The following is a 21,549-nucleotide window of genomic DNA, read 5'->3' as shown; positions in this document are numbered from 1 at the left end:
TTGGGCATAGATCATGCTTTTGTCAGCATGTTTGCAACCAACTCTACAGTAGCCCCTTAATTGACAAAATCTCTAATCTGGTGCATAATTCAAAAACCATTGTGATGTATGCCAAAGTGTACTTGGTGCTACATAGGAAAGCAATAAAATGAGAACATAAAATCAATGGATCAAAATGTTAAATCATATTGTTTTTATTAGTATTATACAGATATTTGGTAACATCTGTATAATACCTTCACCCTGTGAGCAGACAATAATGTATTCCACAGAGAGTTGATTAAATTGTTGGTTTTAAAGCTCAGTATTTAATCACTGAAGTACATGGAAACTCAGGACTAGCGATTGTAGAGTGTATAAAAGCTACTTCCAAGCCCCTGCTGTTTATTTATGTATCAGTCATTTCACCAGTAGAGGATACTTAGTGGATACAGGTGCTTGCAGCAAATTGACGAAGCAATGAGTAAATCAGAAACCATCCACTGCTATAGAGAGAGGTGTGAACTGGTTGGAGTGTATGCATAAGGTCAATTATCAAGCACCTGATCTTGATTGATATATGATATATAAGGCACTCCCCAAGAGTGGTGGTGTATGCCTTATTGTGGAAATTGTTAGTGAAGTAGAGTAACTGGCTGGCCTTGGAATCTTCCACCTGGCTCCTTTTATAACATTTTGCCAATGGGGCCCTCTGCTAAAGGCTCTTTATTTTGGCTTAAGCTATTGACAGCTTGCAGGTAGTAGTGTGGTGTGGTTTTTTGTTTTTGTGTTTTTGTTGTATTTTGCTGTTTAAATATATAAACTCTTGTTTATCTTGCAGCTTTTTATTTCTAAGCCACGGTCTAGTCTTTTCTGAAGCTGCACACTTGCAGGATTTCCCAGGTAAGAGTGAGTACTAGAGCGGAGTTTGCTTATCTCCTAAATGCACTAGCTTTCTGTAGATTCCGTGTGTGTGTGTGTGTGTGTGTGTGTGTGCGTGTGTGTTGCCCTGTGCCAGAAAGCATTGGTGACCCCTCATTTTTCAAAGAGACATAATGCACCCAAAAAAGGTGAAGAGATAGGTGAGACCAGGAGATGCTGGGGATGAAATAAGAGGAAGCTACACGTGAGAATGATAATAAACAGAAACTTGACAGGCTCAAACAGCGCCCCCTGACCTGTGCGATAGCACCGGCCGCACTGCCCTAGCTATGGCCCTGTGTGTGTGTGTGTGTGTGTATATCCTATGTGTAATTATCACAGTTGTCAGCTGGAACAGCACTGTTCCCTGGAGATGTTAAAACTTTATTCTTGACAATGCACAGTAACCTTTTTTCCACTGTACTTTATATGCTGGACTGTGAGCTGCATAAACTCTGATATAATTAAATATGGTGGGTTTTTAGAAGTGTATTTGTTGCCCATAGCAACCAATCAGATTCTGCTTAACATTCATCTAGCACCTTCTAGAAGAGAATAGCTAGAATCTGGTTGCTATGGGAAACCTCTCCACTTCTAAAAACCCACTTTAGTAAATATACCCCGAGTGTATATTCCAACATTGTAGAAGTAAAAAAAATTATAAAAGCTGGAGAACCTGCTATAATACGAAGTTTCTGTCTCTTTGGGGGTTCATTTAAAGGGAAAGATAGCAACCTAGTGGCTATATTTAGGGTTTCTATCTCCTCAAGCTGTACACAATGCAATGGCTGTTACTGGTGGTGCCCTTCACAGGTGCTGGAGTCTGTGCTGCAGTGTGGCTTAGCATTCCTGGATACTATTGCACACCAGGGTGAAATGCACTAATGTCGGAAATTATTTCAAACCCCCGAAATTTGATAGAGTCCTCCCAGCCCCTCCTGCGGTGCATGTCTTTCTGCGAATGAAAGATACTAGAAGGACTTCTGGGTCATAAACCTGGAAATCCACCTCATAAAGGATAGCTCTTACTGAGAGCTGTCCTCTCTCCATGTGTGTGAGTGAATGGATACAGTGGAAGATTTTACCTAGAGGCTGCAGCCCTCCTGTGACTGCACTGGCTACACTGTGACTGGAGGTGGCTTCCCAATGGAAGTGCCACCTGCCAGTCACACACAGGACAGGAAGCTGCAGGGGGAGGTGTCTCCTCCCCTAGGACTGCCAGCCTGGGCTGTCATAAGCTGAGAGCAGCTTCCAGTGGAAGCCACTGGCATAGTGGTATGTGCATGTGAGGTGCTACCTCTGCATATGCGCAAGTCCCGGTGCCCAACATTCATTGTGCAGGTGCTGGGACCAGAAGAAGCGGCAGCACCCCTCAGGTAAGCTGGCAGGAGCTGCTGCTGACCACATGCAAACTGATGCATCATGTATTTCTCACACAATTATACTAAGACAACAGGACTTATGGCGCTACTTCATAAAGGTCCCATTAATATTTAAAATGTTTTTCTTGCACCATCCCTATTCCAACTGTAACTTGGTGCTAGTATGACTTACAGATGTGGTGCAGAGCCCTGTTTCTAGATGCAGTGCATAATGTCTTCCTGCACAATTCATGTGGGTACACACATTACAGATATATCTGCAGATTGTTTGTACACACTGAACAATCTGTGCCTGCCCGCAGGTCCTGGTGACTAGGAGTGTGTTCTGGTGGGCATGTCCCACCCCACTCGCCGCAGACCACCCTTACCCACCTGCCGATGGACAGATGTCTGCAGACTTATCTGTCCATCGGCTGTGCAGCACAGCCAATGCGATATGTTGGTGAATGCCGACATATCGCGGTTACACACTGCCTGACTGGCAGCAGATACATTGGCTGATCGATTGATCAGCCAATATGTCAGTGTGTACCCAGCTTAAGAATTAAGGGAAATCCAGGTCTGCAGGCTATAGCCTAATGTGCAATAGTCTGACCAATCTTTCAACCATCTTTATTGCAGCTACAGTACTTGAGCCAGGGAGATAAATGTGTAAACCCAACAACATAGAGGTGGAAACCATTAAATTCATGAATAGGCAACCAGTGTAGGGCTGCTACATTATAATATGCCTTTATTCAGGGACACACAAATTGCATAGGTTCTGTGGCTAATTCAACCCAGGTGAAATGCAGACTTGAGGCAAGCCACAACTAATTCATATGTCCCTGATTGATACTTTCCAACTCTCCCTCATTTTCAATCATCCTGATTGCACCTTACCCCCGTTATGAAGCTGTTATATTTAAAAAAGACATTCAAATGGGATCATTAGTATAATTTCCCTACATTGATTATATTGCACAATGAGGGCAATTCAATAGTTTTTAGGCGTGATAATTAATGAGCGCCTAGTGTTCCTATTCAATTGTTCTGGGCGTTCATTATTGCCCTCTTTGCCCGGAGTATAGCCGTGTAAAACTGCTAAACCTGTCTAAAGTTCTGGTTAGGGTGCCAAGACCAGGGGCTTCCCACACTTCTGCTGGCACTCTCCTGAGGGTGTGAGCAGAAATGCCGGCGGCTATCACGCCCTGATGGAGCAACAATTGCATTCCCCTTACCCAATGATCCCTATGCATTTTCATAAAATGATCAGTGTGTTTTTTTTAATCAACAAATAAATCCAGTTTTAAACCAGACCCAAAGCAGTTCATAAGATCCAAGTACATTTTATGACATGCCTCTCAGATGTAGAAGTACACGTCCACTGTAACGCATGCTCGTAGGTGTTTCTTTCACAATCTCCCTGGAATGCTTTTTCAAAAGTAGGCAAGTATGTCCTGATTAAAGGGTTACTGTGGCAACCCCAAACTAGTGGTACTAATTCCTCCCACACCAAGCCTACTGTATAGGACTACTGGTGGACAGTTAAGCCTCCTCTAACAGACTTCTATTTAATTTTATTTTTTTTTTAAACTTTAATGCGGACTATGAAATAAATGGCATGGTTGTTTCAAGACTAACTGGAGTTTATTACAGTAGTTCTTGAGCTGCTATCTTAAGGTGCATACACACTGGGCGATAAAGTGGACGACTTAACGATATCGTTATCGTTCAGTCGTCCACTTTATCGTCCATTTTTAAGCCCAAAAAGATTAACTAACGACGACGCGCGTTCCCGCGGGTCGGTCGTCATCATCGTTCATCGGGCTGACATGCAGGCCAACCTGACGATCTCGTCAGGTTGCTGCATGTCAGGGAATGGGGGAGAGCCTGGCGCTGAACGATATCGTTAATGATATCGTTCAGCGGCTGTGCTCAATGTCCTGAACGACATTGAGCACAGCCTGCCGGGGACACACTAGACGATATCGCTCAGGGAGCATATCGTCTAGTGTGTATGCACCTTTAACCTACTGTGCTGGACTCAGTCCCTTGCTCACTCACTACCTTTTAAGGTTCTCCTCTACAATCAGGTTGGATGGAAGTTTTATTGCAGTTGTGCACTGCTCTTAGTGTTCTAGAAAGATGACAAAATGAAGCTGCTATTGCTTAGAAAACTGACCTGAGAATAGTCTGAAGCATAGATTACCTACATATACATTCTTTCTTTATGGTATCTGTTGCCCTTTCTCCAGCATTGCTAATGCTTACCCATTTTATCAGGTCATAAATGTATGCAATATGACTGTATAAACACCTCTTTACAGGGTCCAGTGACAAATGGTTTTTATCTCTAGTTGCTTCTTGATGGGTCACAACTATAAATCTAAAGCTTGTATGATGTATACCCATGTGACGGAACAACACAATAGAACGCTATGTTGTGCTGGCTGTGAACACTACACGAACTGGTGTATGACTGCATGCTATATCATTCGTAGCAGCATGGTCATTCACCACATTGTCCCACCTTCTGTGCAGCACAAAAGGTGGGACAACAACCAGTATGCAATCTGCACAAGATATCGTTCTGACTTGCGTTGGTATGATGTATTGTGCAATATTTATATATTGTGTACTCTACTTAAGCCCCAGAAACTTGCCTAGGTTGCCTTGCTGGTACACTATAGTATTGTAGATGGAACACCTTACTGTTACAAACTCTTGCTTGGTTACATATAGCACAGTAGGAATCTCAAGGTAAAGAATGACTTGACATATAATTCTGATTTTAAATAAAAAAAAAAACTGCAGTCAGTGCTTACAATAATTATACCAAATAAAATAGTAAATGTTTGTTAATTTTAATTCAAACAATGTTTCATGGGTCTCAGCAAATTGATATGTGCAATATATTATCTCCCATAGAATTAACAGCTTTAAGTCTAATAAAACAAAGAGAAGCATTTGATATTCAGTATACCCTTGTCCACAGTACACCTTGTGCTGGATACGAACAGTGCCTCTCTGCATTTGTAATACTCCTGTTCCCTTTTTCCATCCAATTAAACTAATGTTCATATTGTTTCAACTGCTTGAATATTTCCTAATTGCCAATATTGTCTTATGTGCAATATTTTTTTTTATTTGATGGGACCCATGCAGCATTGTATCGAATTTTAATAGTAAAGAATGTTTTTTATTTTGTATCATTAGCACTGATTGACAGAGCGCAGTTCTTTGTTTAAAGCTGTCTAAAGGCCCCATACATCAGCAATCTGAACGACAATTGAACAATTTGCAATTTTTTTGCCCAATTTTAGGATTTCCCAATCTAGCAATCTGTGCCCATACATTACAGATCTTTTTCAGTGATTTGATCACTTTCTGCCAATGTAAAATGATGGACCTTTTTACTAGTAACGGGCTGCTGATCATCTCCATACACTAGCAATCTACAGCCCCAATCGATCTGTGAAATCCAACATATTGAGATGTACTAAGCTCTGAAAAGTCTTAAACTGGAGAGTTAAGCCACCAGCCAATCTGCTCCCAACTATCACTTTTCAAACACAACCTGTAACATGACAGTTTGGAGCTGAGTGGCTGGTTTATCACTCTCCTGTTTCACTTTTCCGAGCTTGGAACAACTCTATTAGAACTGTTGAAGCCAGCCCATCAGTGCTTTTATGGATGTATAGAAATAATAGCCATCGCCTACTGGCTTGTCTTGTTTAGGTTGATTAAAATCAGAATTATTGTAGTGGAGTCCTGGAATATGGCTCCACACTATCTGCGTTTTGGTACACTTTTGTATCAAATAGCTGGGTATGTCCTGTCAAAGGACAACATTCTCCCCCCTCCCCCTCCTATCACAGACTTGGCAGAAGTGAAAAGTAAATTTGGAAGTTAGACAAAGGTGTTTAATAACTGTTGCAGAAGGATAATTTATAAAGCAGCAGTGTGGGATGAGAAATTAAAAGATTCACCTGCAAGCATTCAAGTTACAGCTGAATGCAGACACTAACAACTGAAACTTCTTCTAGGTGACACTACTTGTCTGGCTGATAGGATTCAAGTCACAAAACCAGAATGGAATACCCAGACTTCTTGGAAGAGCATTCAAGTTGTAGGTAACTAATTTTTCTGTATTACTATGGCTACTCCTGCATGACCATTCTATCCTCAGCCTTAATGGTCCAGGCTTTAAAGATGTCCATTCCTGAGCACAGATGACTTGGTCTACAATCCATAAATCTTGGACTGCAAGGGAGCCCTGAGTTTGTGGGAAATGCCACACTAGGTAAATTCTGTTAAGTGGAATGTTTCATGAACAGGGTTGCAATGGATGGGCTGCATAACTGTTCTGCTTGTTAACTGCAATAGCTAGTATAAAAAATGCTTTATAGTTGGGCTCCATCTCTTTGTTGGGAATGTGAGCAGGTGTTGATATTGCAGAGTTACTTAGGCACACACCAGCGGATGACTCAGCCCAGTGACTTCTGAGAGCGGGTACAGCTATACTCACTGTTAAATGTACAATGGTAATGGAGTGAAGCTTGAGCAGGATTTTGTACAGCTCACCAGCTGGTCAGTGTATGCTGGTTGTGGTGCAGGATGCTGTAACTGCCTTGTAGTGGGTATTAACTAGCTAGTAGTAGACTCTCCTACCACATCCTCTTAAACAGTAAAAACAAGATGGCTCTTGCACATGCTCAGTAGTTATCTTGGTGGTCACCTTGGAATACTGCATGAAGCCTCACTGGGGAACAGTAAGACTGGAGTCTGTAGTAGCACAACTTTCAACACCCTTTAGAAAGGGAGCTCAATTATTGCTTCCTACTTAAGAGCTGAAGCCTTCATAGGGAGACCCAACCTAATTAAAAGATGGTAATGTGTAGTATTATAGGTCAATCACTTGTAAGTAATGGTGAAATGTACTACACATTTCTCTAGTGACATCATGAACTTGAGGGACTCAACTAGAAAATGGCTACCTCCCCTGTATTTGATCTCATGGCTAAAATATTTATAGTCAGGGCTGTAATTAGGGTAGTGCGACCAGTGCCATGGATCAGGGCAAGGGATGCTTTTTAGGCCTGTCAATTTTCTGTTCCCACATGTAGCTTCCTCTTATTTCATCTCCTGGCCTCCCCTATCTCTTCCCTGGCCATTCCCCATTTTTGAGTGTTATGTCCCTATTTGATAAGTGGGTGGGGGGGGGACACATGCATGTTGTATAGTGTTAACATTTTACATATGCACAGTGACCAGGATTGACAATATTACTTTGAGCTACAGTAGTTTAAGAAAATGTTTCTGTTGCTGAACAGATTTGGCTGGATCTGATACAGATGCTTGTGATATCCACCCAGATGGCAACCTGCTGACTATCCCAGAGAGATGTGCCACCAATGAGGTACTGGAAACATGTCTTCATATATTTGTAATGCAGAACCACAACAACAATTGCTCTCTGAATATAAAGCAATGACTTGTCATCTGAGTGTTCTAGTTCCCATAATATAAAATCAGGTGGTGGCTGCTCTCATATCTCAAGTTGATCTACGCTAAATTCTAGTCTAACATTGCCTACATCTGTAAAACCATGCAGCATCACTGACTCACAGCACAATGGTCTTTAGAATAAGTACTGTAGACTCTCTAGTCATGACTAATGGGTCAAGTATACTATAAAGGAAGATGCCAGACTCTAACTACGGTTTTTATACTGGCTAATGTGTATTTATGCCTAGATTGCAGAAGGATAGGGTCTTCTGTTCATATTTCAACTTGGGGAGAAATGCCCTCTTGCTTAGAGCATCTCCCCTGTTTAGACAATAATGGATTACCATGCATCGGTTAGTGAGGTATGAACTATACAATAGCTGCCACAGCCTTGGGATGCTAAAGCAAGTTCATGAAGCTATTCAAATATAGGTGACTCAGTACACAACACTCTGCAATGGTTTCAAAATTTGTTGTGGGTCTTGATCATGTGAGTTGTTCTATATAGCACTTGTGTTTCCATGTACCATGCCTGGTAACAATGTAAAAAAATTCATGCAGGCTTTGCCTGAAATCCCTTATTCCTATCAAATGACTGCCAAACTCCCTGGATTGCCCAGTAAGATGAAAATAATTCCTACAGTTGCTTTGAAGCCTGGCAGGTGTAATGGTGCATGGCCAGGCCTAAACAAATATGGGGAGAAGCTGCTTTCTAGGGGGTTGGGATTACAGGGGTAACATACTGGCAGAACTTGCTACTTCAGGGTGTTGCAGGTGGTTCCCATTTTGTGTACAGCAAGGTGATGGGACCTCTAAGAACTCCAGCCTTCACTTACTGTAGTGTCTTTAGCCCCTCAAATTTATATCTAATTTTTATTTCTTAGATGGGAAGACTGGTTTCCTACGTATCTTTTAAAGAGTCCATGGAACAGAAGAACCCAATCTACAGGGTCGCTTGTGATGAACAGGCTGATTCAGCATACACTAACAAAGTCCTAATATGTAAAAGCAACTACATGATGGTAAGGTGATCTGCAGCAACTTTATTACTTACATTTGTCACTACAGACCAGTAGTTTGCACTGGATTGAAGTAATGTGCCTACAGTTTTTGCTTATCTGCCAAGATAAAATGGGTTTTTACTAAAACACACACCGTTCTTCCCTATCTCACCCTGCTGGAGCTCAGAGTTGGGTGGGTTCATATATGGGTTGTGTATGGAGATAAAAGGGAGTTTCTTTTTATGGAGGCATTTTATTCCACCCTATGGTATGTGTATACTACAAATCCTGATACCACCGGCTTTCATGCTTAACTGACTACAAACTTGGATCATATGAGTCGTCCCTGTAGCAAGAAATTGCTGGTACCTGATCAACATGACTTCAGGGCATAAATGGCATCTTTCAATCCGGGCCAATAAGACAACCACTGTACCTGGGTACAGAAGGGTGTGGCCAAATCCAGGAGGCATGGCCACACCCACTCCAGGAAAATTATTATGGAGTGCTGGTTCCTCTCTTAACCCTCAGCAGTTAGCAAGGACCCTCCAAAAAGCCCAGGTAATTGGTGCCCCTGCTCTCATTTAGTATGTAATGCCTAACAATCATGCCAAGCACTGATTCCATTTCTTTTCATATTAGGTAAGGATTTCACGGACTCTGCCTGACTTTGACGATGAGGTAATATGCATCTCTTATGAAACACCATACCTCTTGTGAGTACTTATGTCAGTGGTTCCAAAAGTTTCTTGAATCCCTGCACCCTAAAATATCAGCAGCTTTTTTATTTAACTTTAACAATGGGGGAAAAAATTACATTCATACATATGAGCAATGTGTCACATCAAGATAACAGAGTATAAACATAGGATAATCAGATGCTAATCTAGCAGAGTATTTGATGAATATTCAACCTGTGAATTAGAGCAGTTCAGAGAAATAAAGCAGACTATCAAACACTGAGCACGTAACATATACTGGCTGATGGAGATACAAAATAAAGTTTAGCAATTTATCTCTGCCACACGCCTAGGCCAGAAAAAATTTTAAATTGTGGTCAGCTGTGTAGTGATGGACAGGGTAGGGCCTCTGTTTGTCCATATTTCATGATTGGTGGCCACTAGCACTAGTTTTGCCTAGAAATCTGACTTGATACTAAACCACCAACATGTTGCAGCTACCAAAGGTGCCAGTTTGGGTAACCACAGACTTGCATGAAAACATTTTGATTACAGAAAACTAGAAGTCTACTGAATTTGGAGATTAAATATTTGCTTGTCTTTGTTTTTTTTTTCCTTATCTACCTATGACATCTAGGAATTGTCTTGAGCAATATTACCCAATCTTCCCCAGCACATCTTTCATTTGCAAGACTAGAGTCAGGGCCTGGCAGGTTCCAGATGGCTTTAATCATGGTTGGGGATGAATGTCATGTAATACACTAATTGATGTGGACTCAGAAGCTGAAAGAGCTGTAAAAGATTAAATTTACTTTTGAGAAATCTGCCCATAGAGCACCAAACCTTGTAATAGCATGAATTAGTTATTTGTTTTGCTGCTAGAAAACTCAGCACTATTTAACCATTCCTGATTTTTTTTTTTTTTTTTTTTTTCCCCCCCCCCCCCTTGTAGGGACCTAGCCCATCAACCTGGACCATTGGAATAGACAATGGAACACTCATAAAAGTTGACACATTCACAGCCCGCAGTCTTGGTTACACACTGTCTAGTGATCCAACTTACTTTACGATCCTTATTGACTTTACTGCTTTCGGAATAAAAAAACTTGTAGTAAGTTCAGCCAGGCAATCTCTAGTCACTATTACCATTTTTAAGGATGTCCATTTGTGCTTTTAATATAAAGACTTCTCTTTCAGTTTGAAAATCAAGAATTTTATTATGGATACATTCAGTTAATCCAGGCGGAGACTAATCCAAAGATCACAATTGATGTGTCAATTAACTGTGCTAGAGGTAAAATTTCTGTATACTAATTAATGTTGGTGAACAGTGGTCTTAATAACCTGCACCAAACAGTGCTTTAAATATCTTGCACATGATACCTTGTTGAACATAATGTTCAATTTGAAGTCAGTGCTACAAAGGCATCTACAATCTGAAAATGCAGATTAAAATATAAATGCCTTCAAGTGAGAAGTAAGAAAAGTATGGAAAGTGCATCAAGTGCCTGTGCAATACAGTGACACTAGTAACCACATTTTGGACACTTTATTGCACTTGATGCACTTTACATACTTGGCTGGCTTCTCACTTGAAGGCATTTATATCTTAATCAGCATTTTCAGATTGTAGATGCCTTTCTAGCACTGACACTTTGAATATCTTGCACATGATACCTTATTGAACATAAGGTTGTTCTATTGATCTGAACCACTGTTTGGTGCTGGTTGTGAAGTCCACTATTATGCAAATAGCAGATCACCACTGCTTTTAAATCTCTTGACTCATCGGACACCCATAACCTCTGGGGTAGTGCACTTTTAAATCTCAACTAATACGCTATTGTATAACTAGACTCAGGTGGTGCTTGTAATCCTCTACTTGCCCTTAAACTAACATTGGCTTGACAAATGTTTAGTGACATAAGACTGGCTTAGGCAGAGTGTAGTCTGCAATAGTGTGTTCTCTAGAAGCCAGATTAGCCAGTCTTACAACTGTTGCTGAGCATTAGCTTGGGAAACTCAAACTGCATTGAACTTCAGGAAGTAGATTGTTCACTGTTACACTATAGAAATACCTTCTAAATGATTCTTTCAAGAGGGAGAACACCAGGAATGAACAAATGTGACTCACCTTTCCACTGTCATGCTGGCATCAAAGGCCAATTTGTCTAATTAAACATACAAACTGTAAGGCTATTCTTCAGCAAATCCTTTTCTCTTGTTTTCTAGGACCTCCTCTGTGTGACTCAAAGCAAATGACAATCTTGATTCCCCCTCTTGCTGGTATCCTGCAGTACATTGCCCTTGGTAACGTTCCAATTTCACTGAGTGCTCCTGCACTACTAGACTATGGAATGACACTAGACACTAAATATGGCGTCCATTTAAGCATCAGCAAAGATCAACTCCAGGTAAATCTCTGTGGGATAACGTACATAACAGATCTTGCTGATTCTAATTGGTTTTTCTCTTTGTAGGAATATGCAACATCTGGTCAGCAAATGTATTACTTGCCTTCTCTCTCTCTGACCTTTGATAAGAGTGGAACAAGTGTGGCAATGGAGCTTAGTTTGAACTGTTCTGTAACTCCTAGCAATCCTAGTAAGTTCTTTCTTTGATACAGCAATCCTACAAAGTGGCTAGTGGAAATAAACCTTCATAACTCTTTCTTTTGGCTAGCTACTGTAATGTGCAGAGAAGATGGGTTCATGATTATTGAAGTAGTTTCATCTCTAACAAAACCTAGCCTGGATTTGGACACAGTGATTTTAAGGGATCGTACATGCCAGTCATACAATAAGTCCAACACGGTTGTTCTATTCAAAATTGCTCTAAATGACTGTGGAACTACAACAAGGGTAAGTCTTTTTCTGTGCAGGGTTCTGGACTTACTGTAGCTTGTGTTACTTAACACACTTCCACTTCAGTTTGTAGGAGGGAAAGTTATTTATGAGAATGAAGTCCGTGCCCTCTGGAAAGATCTTCCGCCACGTAAAATCTCAAGAGACAGTGAGCTAAGGTACAGTGTAGATGCAAAACTAAGTGTATAGCATAATCTAAAGGGTGCAGGATAAAAAAAGCATATTAAACACCAAAATGCCATATAGCCGGTTTTGTGAAACTGCAGTCATTAACACTTAGTCCATTGTGTTGTCTACAGGGAGACTGTCCAATGCATCTATAATGGCTCTATGTATGAATCTCTTAATCTAAGCGTGGTGACGCTGGCTCCTCTGGTTTCTGCTAAAAATGATGGTCCTCTCTCGCTTGTAATAAACCTCTACCCAGGTATGAATGTACTTGCACTGATTAGTCTCTAGACCCAGAACTAGAGGACTAATATCTTTCTTTATCTTAGATGTCTCCTATGAAAGACCCTACAGTGATGTTCAATATCCAGTTGTAAAAACCTTGCGTGATGCCATCTTCTTGGAAGTGCAAGTGTTGAATCGCAATGATCCAAACATCGAGTTGGTGCTAGATGACTGCTGGGCAACAATGCTTCAGGGCCCAGAGACTTACCCCCAATGGAAAATTGTAGTAGATGGGTAGGTATCCATTAAATATATAAAGCCTGACAGATGTGATCTACCCTACTGCTATCATATTTGCCTTTGGGGAAGCATTACACTTAATGTGCAGGGATAGTTTTTGTTTACTGTGAGGGCAGCACATGTGGTGGTGCCTTACTGGCTCTTCTATGTTGAACTTGTAACTGACCATGCTTGCATGTGGTAGTTTGCACTGCTCATGTGGCATTGCTAATGTCTGGGTTAGCCTACTGTTCTAGAACTGGTGCTCTGCTCTCATGGTGCTAATGTATGTGCTGATCTCCTAGCTGCCAAGCAAACCAGGATAACTATCTGACTGTCTTTCACCCGGTCTCCAATGTGGCACTTCCTTTGCACCGTAAGCGATATGAAGTCAAGGCTTTTGCTTTTGTGTTGGGTGAAGAACCCTCAACAAACTTGGTAAGTGTTTTGAGATCTACAAACCTTCCTTGGCTGACTAGCACTGGTGCACTAAATTTTCACCAGTCTGTCCAGTGGACTGCATGACCACTTTGCTAAACCAGTTGCTTGTGATGGCAATAAGTTCATATTACCCAACTAGTCCTATTTATACAATGTGATCAGGCTGTCCGAGCTGAGTTGGGCTGCCTAATTAGGAAATGTGCCATGTAAAGTAATGGCTTTCTTAAATAGAACTGTATGGGCTTTCTATTTGTAGATTTACTTCCACTGTACTGCTATGGTGTGCAACATACAGTTGCCAGACTCTCCCCTGTGCAGAAAGAAATGTCCAATGTCCAGGAAGAAAAGAGGCAAGTTCTTGGTCAGGTTCTCTGGCTTGTACTTTCCTTCTCCCCCCAGCAGTCTACTAATATGGTCTTCTCTTTCAGATGAACTCTTTCTGCACCGTCACTCTACACTAGTCAGTTTACATGGACCTGTCTTGTTGGAATCTGTACCTGCCATGAGTTATCAAGGTAAGAGCTTGCATATATGACTAAGATGGAAGTGATAGTTGTGGGCAAGATGTAACACTCTTAATCTCTTCCAGGTGAGCAAGATCTTATAGAGCAAGTTACTATTGGAGTCCTGCCTGCCTTTGGCCTTGTTGCTGTGGTTGTCCTAGCTGCTGTGGTACTGTCGGCTTTCAGAAAAAAGTCAAAGGCTTGAACGCTAAGCATTTTTATAATAAAACTATTGCTTATATAAATACTAGTATGTTTCTTGAATGTCCATATGGCACATAAAGCTGTTAAAGTACAGAAGTATGAAGCACTGAGGGGGGAGTACTACTAAGCCATGGAGAGAAACTACCAACCAATTGGCTCCTCCCTAACTTCAGTTTTCTCTCTCTACTCTATCACTTTTCAAGGCTTAGTACATCTGCCCCTAAGTTGGTGATGTAGCTTTTAACTAGAACATTAGTACTTCCATTTAGAATTTTAGACTTACTACAAATGCTTGTAGTATTGTCAGTCTTTATTTTTACTTGGCATGTGACCTGGTCACCTTCATTGCATTATGCCAATTTAAAACTTTTTGGTCACTCATAAACCCCATGGAACTTATGCAAGAATGGTTAGTGTCATGATCTGTAAAAGCAGCAGTCTAATGCAAAGGATGGTAACAATCTCATATGTCTATTTTCATTACATGGTGCAGTAACTCCCCCTTCTCAAATGGCCAGAACTGTCCCAACTCCATGGTAGTACATAACTGTTGCTCATCAGTGACTGGACATTGGCATGCAAATTTAAAATGGGATGATTAACATGATCATGAATTTGTCCTGTAACAAAAATTAATAGAATGTCCAAAACATTGTTTGCTGCGGTCATTGACCCTGGATAGCTTTTGGTTAAGTACATAGTGGCAGCTAAATGAAGTTCCCTCTAAAATAATGGGTCGCATGGTCTCCTTGAAAATCAGCAGGTTCACTAAAATGACTTGCCCTGATGCAAACAGACTATCTAATCTATTATCTGTAGCTGTAAAATGATTTAACGTAAGCCTTGGACTTTGCAGCAGGGGCATTATTTAATGGGTGTGTGTGCTCTGTGGGGCCTCTGAAGTCCCACATCAGCTGTAAAAGTGCTACACAACCCATGAAAAATGAGCGTTGCAGCAAATTTCCTGTCATTCTGTGCAGTAGGGAAACTGACTAGTGTTGAGTCTACTGCTTTGTCAGTGTGCTGCTGGGGAGAGGAGGGGGCCCTGGACAGGTAATGAACAGGGGCACCTTCTCTTAATATGCCTCTGCTGGGCAGGATGTGTGCATATGCTGCTTCATACATCGTGAAGCATGAGTTGTAGAGACTTGGCCTCCATAGCTGCTTTAACATGCACTAGTGCAAGTGTGTGTGTCCAGTGGCACTCAGACTCTGAAAGTTTTAATGTGGTGACTTGCATCACACCAACATTTCAGTCTCACACACCCCTTTGTCAAGGTTGACCTTGCAGAGCAAGGATTATTCAGTTTAGTGAAGTGGCAGTCCAGTGGAAGAGAGAAATATATACACAAATCTTATGGTTTTAAATGTCCAATGAAGGTTTCTTAGATGTGATCTGAAATTTCACAACCTACTGAATTTGTGCCACTCAAACTAAAAGCCATGAAATTACAATCATTAAGACTGTCTTAATGGATGTGTTCCTTGTGCAATACACATATGGTATGCCATCACACCCTGTGGTTAACTGCAGATTCAGCACTCTCTCAGAATGGGATTGCTGTCACTCACAAAATGGTGGAGCTGCTAATTCAGATTTGTGTGCTCACTAGAATACACACATGCAGTCTATGCAACTAAGGTTTGAGCAGTTATGTGGCACCCACAGCCTACTCTGTGCCCACAATCTTCCCATTCAATCACCAAAACAATCTCACTGGCGTCAAACATCCTTCTCACTCCATACATTTATCTCATTTAGAATACACATTCAGCTCACTTCGTTTTAAAACTATCAAACTCTGCCTATGCTTGTACATCTTCTCTTCCCCCCCCCCCCCCTCATATGCCTCCATTCTACTATATATTCCCCAATCCCTACTGCTGTGATCTCCCAACTGTTTAGTCTGTTCACTCAACCACACCAATCTGTTTTTCCCCAGCTGCACTGCCCTGCATCTGCTTTTGCCACAGCCACATTTCTGTCTCATCTGCAGCGCTATCTTCCTTCATCTGCACTATTCTGGTCCCCTCAACAATGCAACTCTGTCCCCCAACCCCACTGTCTTCCTCCCTATCCACACCACACCAATCTCACCCCCCCTCCCCCCCAATTCCTACTGTTGTGTGATATCCTATTTGTGATAGTCTGGTGTCGATAAGGGACTACAATCTGTCTTTACCCATCTGCACTGCTGTCTTCCCATGTTCATGCCACTCTCTATCCCATCCATGTTGCTGTTCCTCCTCCATCTGCATCACTTTGGCTACCCCCACACCCTGTACTGCTTGACCCCCCCACAAAATTCCACCTCACTGTTATCCCATCTGCTTAGACCTCAGTTGCATAGACTGCATTCCCATGAGCACTCAATTTTGTGAATTAGCAGCTCCACCATTTTGTGAGTGACAGCAATATCATTCTGAGTGTGCTGAATCTGCAGTTAACCACAGGGTGGGATGGCATTGTATTGCACAAGGAATAAATCTATTAAGGCACTAGCCTTAATGACTGATTTCATTGCATTTTATTTTTTTTATAATCTTAACCATCAGGGTTTTGACAAGCATACTGGGCCACTTGCAGGGCAGAAGGACCACAAATAGGTACACTAATACAGGTGGAGGAGGAGATGATGCACAGGAGGTGTTTTGGGTGCAGAGGGAGACTATTACTTCACAAATCTGCCATTATAGAGATGCAAAGTTTCAAGTTGATGTGCAGCCTCAGTAGGAGCCTCCATCAGGTGTACTCACTGTGGCTTCACTTGGGTGCACCAAGATGGCAGGTCAGTAAAGGCAGAGGAAGGAAGCTGCTGTAAGAACCAGGGGGATAGTGGGTGTTAGCTGTGGCCAGGACCCATGGGAATTGGCAGCAGTGACAAATGACGTAGGAGTCCCCTGTAAGAAGCACAACCAGCACTAGGCTTTTCAGAACTAGTCCTGGTTGCCAAAATTGGGGGTCCCCTGTTTTGAGTGACCACCACTGGGTTCTGAGCTGGTCCTGGTTTTGGAAATACAGGGGGGGAAAAAAAATGTGTAGGGTCCCCCTGTATTTACCAGCACCAGATACTTTCTAGTGGGGATGGCTGATGCCACAGCCAGGGGAGCACTTTCATTGGGCCCCCCAGCTGAAGAATCACCCATGATTGCTAGCCAGCCCAGGCTGGCGATCCCTGGGAAACCCCCCCCAATAAAGGTCTCCCTTCTCAGGGCACCCCAGGTTGATAGCCCGGGGCTATCCCCAGCACCCCTGGGTGCTGGGCTGAGTATGTAGTGTGGTGCATATGAAAATATAAATTGTCTCTCAGTAGTACTACAGGTCTCAGCAGGCATCCCCACACACTGGTACTTGGAGAACCACAAGTGCCAGCAGGCATGGCATTAAGGGCCCACTGGTACCTATAGTACCCCCTGCAAAAGAAATGTCAAAATAAAACAGACTTTGTAAAATTTTATTTTTCTGCTACTTCAACTGGGGGTGGCAGCCTTTAAGATCTCTTTGATGGCTGCTGCTCCCCTCAGGATTTCCACGGCGTCTTCACCTGGAGGGCAGCGGCCTTCAAGTTCTTTTGCATGGCTGCCGCCCATCCAGGGCTTGTGCGGCATCGTCCTGCATTATATATATATATATATATATATATATATATATATATATATATATATATATATAAAATCTCTCTCTCTCAAATGGAGATGTTTGGCACTGAAATATGTATCTTGGTGAAAAATCAAACATATACTATATATATATATATATATATATATAAATGATGGAAGGCACTCAATCAGCAGGACTATGCAGTGTGAGGCAACAAACCAGACGGAGCTGGTATCACTGTCCAGACAGTGATACCGGCTCCGTCTAGTTTGTTGTGTCATGCTGCATAGTCCTGCTGAGTGCCTTCCATCATTTATATATAATTAATTTATTAGTGGTCGAAGTGGGGTGGTATGACATACCGCCAACACTTTATCCCAGCACTGGTACATTCACTTCTGTGGGCTAAAATAGAGTATGGGATCCCAGCGCTGGAACAGCAGTGGCATTCTGTAGAGATGTGTCCCATGTAGCCGGGGCGAAGCATCGGGTCCCGGCTGCACTAAAGCACTTGCCCCAGCCAATCGTGGCTTGCGAGCAGCCAACCAATGAGAAGCTGCCAAGTGGCAGCTTCTCATTGGTCTGCAGCCAGTGCCAGATTTAAAATCACCTCCCTTTTTGATTTGATTGGCTGCCTGAGCCTGTCTGCGAGCCAGGATTGGTTGGTGGCCGGTCCTGACTAAAGTGCAGTGAGGGACGCAGGAGCTGCTACTGTGTGGTACCCCAGATCCTGGGTGCACCCCATGTTGAGGATACCCGGCAGTGTGTGATTTTTTTTTTTTTATTATATATAGTGTTTTTAAACACATGTCAATGTATGAAAATGTGGCCAATGTATCTTGAGTGTATTTAGTGCTCCATCTCTGATTATTGCCCTATTGGACAACCCCTCCAATGGGGGAAATATGGACTCTTCCAGTTGCAGGAGGTCACATGATGCAGAACCTGCTAGAACCAGCTGCAGGTGGCTGAGTGGGACAGTTAAGTCAGTTAGAGAGTACCCTGAGGGAGCTTCCTGAGAGGAGAGACCTGCGCTGAGAGATTTACAGCAGTGGCTGACTGCACTATGTATCCGGCGGCTGTTCTGTGAGGTACAGAGTTTGGAGGGAGCCCCTCTCTGCTCCTTGACCTGTAAGATTGGTAATTCCTCGGCTGGTTGGCAGGGTCGAAAAAGCAGAAACCAAAGGAAAGACTGGAGCAGTATGTAGAAACACCAAGCACACTATAACACAATCCTCAGACAGCAGTTAGTCAGCCAGTGAACACTACTCATCCAGTCAGTGTCATTGTGAGAAAACTTGCACTGCAATGTTAGGTCCCGCAGTCATAAGGAGCCTTATTGGAATTGATAGTCAACCTGCACTACACCCACTACCCCAGTAAGCTGCACCACCAAGTAAAGAAAGAGAGACACGGACAGAAATTAGACCACAGGGAATAGCGGAAGTACTTTGCTGGTGATAGTACAACCTGCCATTGTGTGGGTTATGAATCCATGCACATTAATCTGCAGTATCTTTGAGTAACACAAGAGTTAAACTGTCTACCTCTGCAGCCCTTCAAATTCCTGCTATGCCCTGCTGTAACTGTAGCAAACAGGGATTGCAAACTAATGGACACAAGTATCCTCATATCCAACTGCTATTAAATTGCTACATAATTTTACTTTAGAAGATAACCCAAGTTAGCTACTGTATCCCTTCTACTAACAACCATTTAGCAAGACTGCAGTGAAATTCAGCTACAGAAAGGCCGATACTAGACTGTATCAGAGAAAATAATTTAGGATAACCCAGTGAAGATGATCTAAGGATACTGTGGCCGCTAATTGTATTTAAAACTAAATAACCCAGGCAACGATCCGTGCACTACCAAGAGTATATAGCACTGGACTTGTAATTAAAAGTAGCTCTCTGGCCAGTAGGAATTAAAAATTATTAGGTGAAGATAGGAAAATAGCTTGTGTTAGTTATTAAGGTGCATACACACACACAATTTTTTTCAACAATTAACGATAATGATAAAAAATCGTTCACTTTCTGAGTTAAAACGAACGATTATTGTTCATGCGCGTTCGTTTTTAGTTCAGTCAGACTGACCAACTCAACGATTTTCAGTAAGAGGGAATATGCAAAAATCGTTTGTAGTTAAAAAAAAAAATGTTCATTACATTTAGTAAATTAACGATTTTAGTAAACAATTTTTGTTCATTTTTCCCTTGAAAAAATGAACGATTATCATTTACTAAAATCGTTCATTTACTAAATTGTTGTGTGTGTATGCAGCATTATAGTTAGATAAATATTCAGTATTTTTTTTGTCCTTTTAGTGAAAAATAGATGCGAAGTTGTTAATGTAGTGTGTTTATTGTACTAACCTTTCTCAATTCACAGGCTATATATTGCATCCGGTGATTGTGTGAAATATGTGTATTTGTAGCTAAAAATCTATAGGCTGTATGCTACAATTTGTAGTTTCTGTTTTAAATCTTGGTTACCTTGAAAAGATACAGAAATAAAACAAATAATCTGATATAGCTTGGATCTATTAATTACTGCATCCCTTACCTCTCTGTAAACAACTAGGAACCTATTCTTACTCTTGTTGACACCGGTTTGTTGTATTAACAAATACCATTGTGTCACAACTGCAGTGCTAGGACCCGATGCTCCTGTGGCGGCTCCATGACAGCGCTGACTAAGACAGGTAAAAGGGCATTAGAGGGGTGGGGGTGAGAGAGGGACAGACAGAGGGAATCGGGCAGTTAGAGGTGTCGGGAGTGAGAGAGGGGAGCAGGCAGGGAGAAGTGTGGGGGGTGCAGGGGGTGATGTGGAAGCAGGGGCCAAAGGGGGGGGGGGGAGTCAAATCTCCATACCCCCACCTTTAAATTCCCACTTCGAGCACTGTGTGTGTATGTATATATATATATATATCTATATATATATCTATATATCTATATATATCTATATATATATATATATATATATCTATATAAAATTTTATTTTAGATGAACGGGGTCAGATCTCAGAGATCCGAACCCACCCGAATTTTGCAGATCCAAGCCGGCTTGGGTTATCCCATCTGACTCGGCTGTGCTGTTGCTGACTTGTGTGCACTTGTGTGCATAGGGGCTGGGCTGTACTGTAGTCATCCACTCTATAGGAGCTGTACTGCAGAAAAAAGAGAGTGGCTTCTGTGTCACGACAGTCCATAAAGGGGTGCTGCTATGTTGTCCAGGGGGTGCTCTGTTCATCAAGGGTACTCCCCAAATGTGTAAAAAAATTTGTGTGCATTTGCTGAACTTATCAACAACGTAGCCACCAAGGGTGTTGCCTGTGGCTGCACCAAATATCGAGTATCAACTATTCTTCTTTATCCAGTGGCTGTGCCAACTATCAATTCTTACTTCAGCTAGTGGCTGCACCAATTATCAACTATCAATTCCTCCTTCAGTCAGTGATTATCAATTCTTCAATCCTCAAGGGGTACCCCAACCATTATCTTTGCACAGTCGTCAGCTCTATTTATCACTCAGTTTTGATTCTGCCTAGGAATCGTGACAGCCAACTAGCTGGATGCAACCTTTTGGCCCTTACCTAGATGAAAAAAATAAAGAGTGAGGTGGTCAAAATTGAGTGGAAATTAATGTTATTACTGTAGGAACAAAAACAGGCACATTTAATGGGATTTTAGCTGTTTTTTAACAAAACAAAACACAGAAGGGCTGTTTTGGCAAAACTAATCCAGATCCAAAACCATAGTAGAAACTGATCCAAAACACGGGGGTCGGCACACATCTCATATTAATAG

At 41.9% G+C, this 21,549-nt stretch overlaps 1 protein-coding gene across 1 annotated transcript; it reads left to right on the top strand.

The window, feature by feature from the left end:
* The first annotated feature begins 584 nt into the window (after positions 1–584).
* Positions 585–14,178, top strand: LOC148522239 (zona pellucida sperm-binding protein 2-like). Its single transcript, XM_088474229.1, has 18 exons — positions 585–737; positions 821–882; positions 6,311–6,397; positions 7,598–7,683; positions 8,657–8,799; positions 9,421–9,454; positions 10,406–10,564; positions 10,651–10,747; positions 11,686–11,867; positions 11,934–12,057; positions 12,136–12,314; positions 12,384–12,475; positions 12,617–12,744; positions 12,815–13,004; positions 13,295–13,427; positions 13,687–13,780; positions 13,859–13,945; positions 14,020–14,178. Exons 1-18 carry the CDS (start codon positions 682–684, stop codon positions 14,136–14,138), a joined length of 2,052 nt encoding a protein of 683 aa, XP_088330355.1. The 5' UTR covers positions 585–681; the 3' UTR covers positions 14,139–14,178.
* Positions 14,179–21,549: the final 7,371 nt, after the last annotated feature.

The sequence above is a fragment of the Taudactylus pleione genome, unplaced genomic scaffold, assembly GCF_031769625.1.
Source record: "Taudactylus pleione unplaced genomic scaffold, aTauple2 ptg000149l, whole genome shotgun sequence".
NCBI classification, from domain to species: domain Eukaryota; kingdom Metazoa; phylum Chordata; class Amphibia; order Anura; family Myobatrachidae; genus Taudactylus; species Taudactylus pleione.
This window is presented reverse-complemented; position numbering and strand designations above follow the sequence as displayed.

What these genes read in the sequence shown, in the direction of transcription:
- LOC148522239 (XM_088474229.1), top strand. Translation starts at nt 682, where the DNA reads ATGGGGCCCTCTGCTAAAGGCTCTTTATTTTGGCTTAAGCTATTGACA. An exon ending in GAAGAGCATTCAAGTTGTAG is followed by an intron (nt 6,398 to 7,597) that starts GTAACTAATTTT and finishes GTTGCTGAACAG; the next exon opens with ATTTGGCTGGATCTGATACA. An exon ending in TGTAACTCCTAGCAATCCTA is followed by an intron (nt 12,058 to 12,135) that starts GTAAGTTCTTTC and finishes TCTTTTGGCTAG; the next exon opens with CTACTGTAATGTGCAGAGAA.